Source organism: Thalassophryne amazonica, chromosome 11, assembly GCF_902500255.1.
Source record: "Thalassophryne amazonica chromosome 11, fThaAma1.1, whole genome shotgun sequence".
Taxonomy (NCBI): domain Eukaryota; kingdom Metazoa; phylum Chordata; class Actinopteri; order Batrachoidiformes; family Batrachoididae; genus Thalassophryne; species Thalassophryne amazonica.
Genome location: NC_047113.1, coordinates 107,047,026 through 107,055,666, shown reverse-complemented (window position 1 = coordinate 107,055,666; position 8,641 = coordinate 107,047,026). Strand labels below are relative to the sequence as shown.

The 8,641-nt window shown below is 50.8% G+C and overlaps 1 protein-coding gene across 1 annotated transcript in view; it reads left to right on the top strand.

The window, feature by feature from the left end:
• Positions 1-6,592: 6,592 nt before the first annotated feature.
• atoh8 (atonal bHLH transcription factor 8) overlaps positions 6,593-8,641 on the top strand; it is a 156,557-nt gene continuing 154,508 nt past the window's right edge. Inside the window, exon 1 of the mRNA XM_034180996.1 lies at positions 6,593-7,824. Coding sequence (XP_034036887.1) covers positions 7,204-7,824 — 621 coding nt within the window. The 5' untranslated portion in view covers positions 6,593-7,203. The remainder of the gene's footprint in view (positions 7,825-8,641) is intronic.

The window sequence follows — 8,641 nt, the reverse complement described above, 5'->3', positions numbered from 1 at the left end:
GGTAAGGAAGAGGAGCAGGGGGAGTAAGGAGGAGGAGCAGAGCAGCTAAGTAAGGGGAACAGAGCGGTAAAGAGGAGAAGCAGAGGGGGTAAGGAGGAGGAAGCGAGGGAGTAAGGAAGAGGAACAAATGGAGTAAGGAGGACGAACAGAGGGGGCAAGGAAGAGGAGCAGATGGAGTAAGGAGGAGGAACAGTTGGCGTAAGGATGAACAGAGGGGGTAAAGAAGAGGAGCAGAGGGAGTAAGGAAGAGGAACAGAGGGAGTAAGGAAGAGGAACAGAGGGAGTCAGGAGGAGGAACAGAGGGAGTCAGGAGGATGTACAGAGGGAGTCAGGAAGAGGAACAGAGTTGGTAAAAAGGAGAAGCAGAGGGAGTAAGGAGGAGGAACAGAGAGGCTAAGGAACAGGCACAGAGGATGTAAGGAGGACAAACAGAGGGAGTAAGGAAGAGGAGCAGAGGGGTAGGGGGGAGGAACAAAGGCAGTAAGGAGGAGGAACAGAAGGGGTAAAGAGGAGGAACAGAGGGCGTAAGGAAGAGGAACAGAGGACGTAAGGAGGAGGAACAGAGGGAGTAAGGAAGAGGAGCAGAGGGGATAGGGGGGAGGAACAGAGTGAGTAAGGAGGAGCAGCAGAGGGATTAAAGAGGAAGAACAAATGGAGTAAGGAGGAGGAACAGAGGGGTAAGGAAGAGGATAAGAGGGAGTAAGGAGGAGGAACAATGGGAGTAAGGAGGAGGAACAAAGGGACAAAGGAGGAAGAGCAGAGGGGTAAGGAGAAGGAGCAGAGGGAGTAAGGAGGAGGAAAAGAGGGGTTAAGGAAGAGGAATAGATGGAGCAAGGAGGACAAACAGAGGGAGTAAGGAAGAGGAACAGAGGGGTAAGGAAGAGGATAAGAGGGAGTAAGGAGGAGGAACAGTGGGAGTAAGGAAGAGGAGCAGAGGGAGTAAGGAGGAGGAGCAGAGGGTGTAAGGAGAAGGAACAGATTGAGTAAGGAGGAGGAGCAGAGATATTTAAGAGGAAGAGCAGAGGGAGTAAGGAGGAGGAACAGAGGGGAGTAAGGAAGAGTATCAGAGGGAAGTAAGGAAGAGGAACAGAGAGGGTAAGGAAGAGGAACAGAGAGGGTTAAAAGGAGGAGCAGAGGGAGTAAGGAGGAGGAACAGAGGGGCTAAGGAAGAGGAACAGAGGATGTAAGGAGGATGAACAGAGGGAGGAAGGAAGAGGAACAGAGGGAGGAAGGAAGAGAAACAGAGAGAGTGAGGAAGAGGAACAGAGAGAGTAAGCAAGAGGAACAAATGGAGTAAGGAGGACCAACAGAGGGGGGTAACGAAGAGGAACAGATGGCGTAAGGACGAACAGAGGGGATAAAGAAGAGGAGCAGAGGGAGTAAGGAGGAGGAAGAGAGGGAGTAAGGAAGAGGAACAGAGGGAGTAAGGAAGATGAGCAGAGGGGGTAAGGGGGAGGAACAAAGGCAGCAAGGAGGAGGAACAGTGAGTAAGGAGGAAGAGCAGAGGGATTAAAGAGGAAGAGCAGAGGGAGTAAGGAGGAGGAACAGAGGGGGTAAGGAGGAGGAAGTGAGGGAGTAAGGAAGAGGAACAGAGGGAGTAAGGAGGTAGAAAATAAGGAGCACAAAGAGAGGGGGTAAGGAAGAGGAAGCAGGGGGAGTAAGGAGGAGGAGCAGAGCAGCTAAGTAATGGGAACAGAGGGGTAAAGAGGAGGAACAGAGGGGGTAAGGAGGAGGAAGCGAGGAAGTAAGGAAGAGGAACAGAGAGAGTAAGCAAGAGGAACAAATGGAGTAAGGAGGACCAACAGAGGGGGTAACGAAGAGGACAAGATGGAGAAACAGATGGCGTAAGGACGAACAGAGGGGATAAAGAAGAGGAGCAGAGGGAGTAAGGAGGAGGAAGAGAGGGAGTAAGGAAGAGGAAGAGAGGGTATAAAGGAGGAGCAGAGGGAGTAATGAGGAGGAACAGAGGGGCTAAGGAAGAGGCACATAGGATGTATGGAGGATGAACAGAGGGGGTAAGGAAGAGGAGTGGAGGGAGTAAGGAGGAGGAACAGAGGGGTAAGGAAGAGGAACAGAGAGGGTAAAAAGGAGGAGCAGAGGGAGTAAGGAGGAGGAACAGAGGGGCTAAGGAAGAGGCACAGAAGATGTAAGGAGGACGAACAGAGGGAGTAAGGAAGAGGAGCAGACGGGGTAGGGGGAGGAACAAAGGCAGTAAGGAGGAGGAACAGAGTGAGTAAGGAGGAACAGCAGAGGGATTAAAGAGGAAGAGCAGAGGGATTAAGGAGGAGGAACAGAGGGGTAAGGAGGAGGAAGCGAGGGAGTAAGGAGGATGAACAGAGGGGGTAAGGAAGAGGAGTGGAGGGAGTAAGGAGGAGGAACAGAGATGGTAAAAAGGAGGAGCAGAGGGAGTAAGGAGGAACAGCAGAGGGATTAAAGAGGAAGAGCAGAGGGAGTAAGGAGGAGGAAGTGAGGGAGTAAGGAAGAGGAACAGACGGAGTAAGGAAGAGGAGCAGAGGGAGGAAAGAGGAACAGAAGGGAGTAAGGAAGAGGAACAGAGGGAGTAAGGAAGAGGAACAGAGGGAGGAAGGAAGAGAAACAGAGGGAGTGAGGAAGAGGAACAGAGGGAGGAAGGAACAGGAACAGAGGGAGTAAGGAGGAGGAACAGAGGGAGTAAGGAGGCCGAACAGAGGTGGTAAGGAAGAGGAGTGGAGGGAGTAAGGAGGAGGAACAGAGTTGGTAAGGAAGAGGAACAGAGAGAGTAAAAAGCAGGAGCAGTGGGAGTAAGGAGGAGGAACAGAGGGGCGAAGGAAGAGGAACAGAGGATGTAAGGAGGACGAACAGAGGGAGTAAGGAAGATGAGCAGAGGGGGTAAGGGGGAGGAACAAAGGCAGCAAGGAAGAGGAACAGAGGGAGTAAGGAAGAGGAACAAAGGCAGCAAGGAGGAGGAACAGAGTGAGTAAGGAGGAAGAGCAGAGGGATTAAAGAGGAAGAGCAGAGGGAGTAAGGAGGTTGAACAGAGGGGGTAAGCAGGAGGAAGCGAGAGAGTAAGGAAGAGAAACAGAGGGAGTAAGGAGGAGGAACATAAGGAGGACAAAGAGAGGGGGTAAGGAAGAGGAGCAGGGGGAGTAAGGAGGAGGAACATAAGGAGGACAAAGAGAGGGGGTAAGGAAGAGGAGCAGGGGGAGTAAGGAGGAGAAGCATAGCAGCTAAGTAAGGGGAACAGAAGGGTAAAGAGGAGGAGCAGAGGGGGTAAGGAGGGGGAACAAATGGAGTAAGGAGGGCGAACAGAGGGGGGTAACGAAGAGGAGCAGATGGAGTAAGGAGGAGGAACAGATGGAGTAAGGAAGAGGAGCAGATGGAGTAAGGAGGAGGAGCAGAGGGGTAGGGGGGAGGAACAAAGGCAGTAAGGAGGAGGAACAGAAGGGGTAAAGAGGAGGAACAGAGGGCGTAAGGAAGAGGAACAGAGGACGTAAGGAGGAGGAACAGAGGGAGTAAGGAAGAGGAGCAGAGGGGATAGGGGGGAGGAACAGAGTGAGTAAGGAGGAGCAGCAGAGGGATTAAAGAGGAAGAACAAATGGAGTAAGGAGGAGGAACAGAGGGGTAAGGAAGAGGATAAGAGGGAGTAAGGAGGAGGAACAATGGGAGTAAGGAGGAGGAACAAAGGGACAAAGGAGGAGGAGCAGAGGGGTAAGGAGAAGGAGCAGAGGGAGTAAGGAGGAGGAAAAGAGGGGTTAAGGAAGAGGAATAGATGGAGCAAGGAGGACAAACAGAGGGAGTAAGGAAGAGGAACAGAGGGGTAAGGAAGAGGATAAGAGGGAGTAAGGAGGAGGAACAGTGGGAGTAAGGAAGAGGAGCAGAGGGAGTAAGGAGGAGGAGCAGAGGGTGTAAGGAGAAGGAACAGATTGAGTAAGGAGGAGGAGCAGAGATATTTAAGAGGAAGAGCAGAGGGAGTAAGGAGGAGGAACAGAGGGGGTAAGGAAGAGTATCAGAGGGAAGTAAGGAAGAGGAACAGAGAGGGTAAGGAAGAGGAACAGAGAGGGTTAAAAGGAGGAGCAGAGGGAGTAAGGAGGAGGAACAGAGGGGCTAAGGAAGAGGAACAGAGGATGTAAGGAGGATGAACAGAGGGAGGAAGGAAGAGGAACAGAGGGAGGAAGGAAGAGAAACAGAGAGAGTGAGGAAGAGGAACAGAGAGAGTAAGCAAGAGGAACAAATGGAGTAAGGAGGACCAACAGAGGGGGGTAACGAAGAGGACAGATGGCGTAAGGACGAACAGAGGGGATAAAGAAGAGGAGCAGAGGGAGTAAGGAGGAGGAAGAGAGGGAGTAAGGAAGAGGAACAGAGGGAGTAAGGAAGATGAGCAGAGGGGGTAAGGGGGAGGAACAAAGGCAGCAAGGAGGAGGAACAGTGAGTAAGGAGGAAGAGCAGAGGGATTAAAGAGGAAGAGCAGAGGGAGTAAGGAGGAGGAACAGAGGGGGGTAAGGAGGAGGAAGTGAGGGAGTAAGGAAGAGGAACAGAGGGAGTAAGGAGGTAGAAAATAAGGAGCACAAAGAGAGGGGGTAAGGAAGAGGAGCAGGGGGAGTAAGGAGGAGGAGCAGAGCAGCTAAGTAATGGGAACAGAGGGGTAAAGAGGAGGAACAGAGGGGGTAAGGAGGAGGAAGCGAGGAAGTAAGGAAGAGGAACAGAGGGAGTAAGCAAGAGGAACAAATGGAGTAAGGAGGACCAACAGAGGGGGTAACGAAGAGGACAAGATGGAGAAACAGATGGCGTAAGGACGAACAGAGGGGATAAAGAAGAGGAGCAGAGGGAGTAAGGAGGAGGAAGAGAGGGAGTAAGGAAGAGGAAGAGAGGGTATAAAGGAGGAGCAGAGGGAGTAATGAGGAGGAACAGAGGGGCTAAGGAAGAGGCACATAGGATGTATGGAGGATGAACAGAGGGGGTAAGGAAGAGGAGTGGAGGGAGTAAGGAGGAGGAACAGAGGGGTAAGGAAGAGGAACAGAGAGGGTAAAAAGGAGGAGCAGAGGGAGTAAGGAGGAGGAACAGAGGGGCTAAGGAAGAGGCACAGAAGATGTAAGGAGGACGAACAGAGGGAGTAAGGAAGAGGAGCAGACGGGGTAGGGGGAGGAACAAAGGCAGTAAGGAGGAGGAACAGAGTGAGTAAGGAGGAACAGCAGAGGGATTAAAGAGGAAGAGCAGAGGGATTAAGGAGGAGGAACAGAGGGGTAAGGAGGAGGAAGCGAGGGAGTAAGGAGGATGAACAGAGGGGGTAAGGAAGAGGAGTGGAGGGAGTAAGGAGGAGGAACAGAGATGGTAAAAAGGAGGAGCAGAGGGAGTAAGGAGGAACAGCAGAGGGATTAAAGAGGAAGAGCAGAGGGAGTAAGGAGGAGGAAGTGAGGGAGTAAGGAAGAGGAACAGACGGAGTAAGGAAGAGGAGCAGAGGGAGGAAAGAGGAACAGAAGGGAGTAAGGAAGAGGAACAGAGGGAGTAAGGAAGAGGAACAGAGGGAGGAAGGAAGAGAAACAGAGGGAGTGAGGAAGAGGAACAGAGGGAGGAAGGAACAGGAACAGAGGGAGTAAGGAGGAGGAACAGAGGGAGTAAGGAGGCCGAACAGAGGTGGTAAGGAAGAGGAGTGGAGGGAGTAAGGAGGAGGAACAGAGTTGGTAAGGAAGAGGAACAGAGAGAGTAAAAAGCAGGAGCAGTGGGAGTAAGGAGGAGGAACAGAGGGGCGAAGGAAGAGGAACAGAGGATGTAAGGAGGACGAACAGAGGGAGTAAGGAAGATGAGCAGAGGGGGTAAGGGGGAGGAACAAAGGCAGCAAGGAAGAGGAACAGAGGGAGTAAGGAAGAGGAACAAAGGCAGCAAGGAGGAGGAACAGAGTGAGTAAGGAGGAAGAGCAGAGGGATTAAAGAGGAAGAGCAGAGGGAGTAAGGAGGTTGAACAGAGGGGGTAAGCAGGAGGAAGCGAGAGAGTAAGGAAGAGAAACAGAGGGAGTAAGGAGGAGGAACATAAGGAGGACAAAGAGAGGGGGTAAGGAAGAGGAGCAGGGGGAGTAAGGAGGAGGAACATAAGGAGGACAAAGAGAGGGGGTAAGGAAGAGGAGCAGGGGGAGTAAGGAGGAGAAGCATAGCAGCTAAGTAAGGGGAACAGAAGGGTAAAGAGGAGGAGCAGAGGGGGTAAGGAGGGGGAACAAATGGAGTAAGGAGGGCGAACAGAGGGGGGTAACGAAGAGGAGCAGATGGAGTAAGGAGGAGGAACAGATGGAGTAAGGAAGAGGAGCAGATGGAGTAAGGAGGAGGAACAGATGGAGTAAGGACGAACAGAGGGGGTAAAGAAGAGGAGCAGAGGGAGTAAGGAGGAGGAGCAGAGGAGCTAAGGAAGAGAAACAGAGAGGGTAAAAAGTAGGAACATAAGGTGTAAGGAAGAAGAGCAGAGGAATTGAGAAGGAGGAGCTGAGGTGTGTGGAGGTGGAGCAGTTGGTTGTCTCATGGTTTAATGTTGTGGCAGGACTTTTCATTTCGCAGCTGTTCTCGTTGCTGCATTGAGGGAGAAGTTGCTGGTCCTGTTGCTGAGCTCTGGAGCAGTTTGTGTCCTTTTTTTTAATCTTTGGAGTTTTCTGCTTTGACTGCTGCTGGACCCCTTTTGATTTCTGTATTTTTCAGATTGTCTGAGCTGCAGAGCTCGTCCGTGCACAGTGCGTTTGTGCAGCAGCTGTGCTCCGTGTGTGTGTGTGTGTGTTATTCACAGTGCTGCTATGCAGACAGACTGGAGCCACTCTCACAGCCACAGGCTGCGCACGCGCCTGCGTACAGACCCCAGGCGCGCTCCAGCGGCCCGGTCCGTGCACGTGTTCCTAATGTGAGGCTGCTGCAGACAGACTGGAGCCACACAGTCTGTGTGATCCTCACTGAGCTTTGGCTCTGACACTTTTCTTTCATTTCAGTTTCAGTCTGAAAAGAACCTCCAGACTCTGTTTTCAGCCAACTGTTGGTTGATTTGTGTGCAGAATTATTCAGAAACTAACTTCTGAAAGAAGCATAGCAGCCAGGACTAAATAACAGCAGTGATTTCATTCTCTTGGGTTTCATGATTTGTTCGACCAGATCATCTGAAAAGTGGATTGTTTCTCTGTTGTGTTGTTGAGTGCAGCTGATTTTCAACAAGTTTCAATGTTATTTCTGGTGAAGTTGTTCCGATAAGTGTTCAAAAATGAAGAACCCTCATATTATGAGTCATCCTTGGAATGGATTGATTAAGAACACGACTCCGGCGCTGATAACGATGCCAGGAGGCAACAAGAAGTTCAAGAGGAAGTCAAGAGAGCCCAGGAGGATTTTCAGCAGCATTGAAGCAGAGGCGGTGAGATCGGTGGACGTGGATGTGGACGTGGACGAGCCCCCGGTGGAGCAGTGTGGCGGCAGCAGGCTGGCTCCGCTACACAGACAGATGACTGGAGCACAGGAGGTGATGTCCAATGCAGCAGGACTTACAGGAGGCAAAGCCGCTGCAGCTCCGAGCGCAGCCATAGACATGAGGATCGGCAGTAACATTCCTGCCATCGTTTCCAAACTGTCCCACTTACCTGCCTCTTCCTTTGCTGACCCGGAGATTTGCCACTGGCCCCCGTCCATCTCCCAGCCGCTGTCAAACAGACTCAAACTGGGCTTTCACTCCACTTTTCCCCTTTCGACTACAACCAGCAAGAGCAAGTCACCGCTGCACACCGTCCCCCTGGACTCCACGCTGACGGTCCAGACGGCAGGTCTGCCTGCGTCCGCGGCCTCCCAGGGCGATGACCAGGCTGTGGAGCACCACGTGCAGCTCCTTAAGGTGAATATGTGGAATGTTTGGAAGCACTGTTCTCTGGGAAAGTACAGAATGATATGACTGTGGTGTAGCTGTGGTACTTCAGATTAGGAACATGACACCACTGCCAGTACTTTAAAGGCTGTGCTCACCTGGAATAAGCAGAAAACAGCACATCCAAACAAAACATACAACATCTCCTTTTTCAGTGCAAATAGATTGCTAAATAAGAAACAGAAGTAAATTAGAAATATTTTTCCGCTAGCAGGAGCTAACTCTATTAGCTAAGACTGGCTGCGACAAGCAGTTAGCTTTGTCAATGGATGCCGGTTCACAGGGCGGACATGCTAACATCTCCATAAGATGTCATGTAGATCACTTCAGAGGTGCTGTGTGCTTACAAAATGGCATTTGGAGAGTAAGGTGTTTTTTTCCAAGCTAACCTTTACAAAATATATGAGAAACAGATTAGATTTATATGTAAATACAGCTGTTTCAGATCATATTCCACCATGTTGGATTATGTTGTTGGATTGTCACTCAGCATTTGCTGGTATATTTTGGCCCCGCCTCACTGGCGGCAGAGGAACTGTTGTCTCCCCCCACTCTTAATGGAAAGTTGTCGCTTGCTGTCGCTTGCTGTCGCTTGTAGCTAATGTGACCATACGTGCACAGACAAAAGCTCACAAGACATAAACTCACATGCTTACTGAAAAAAGACAAAAGCTCACATCACAAAATTTTTATTTTGTGTATTATACTCCATCATTTTCATATCACATTAGACTTATCACATGATATTATACATGTCAAATATCATAAATTCCAGATATCACATGAA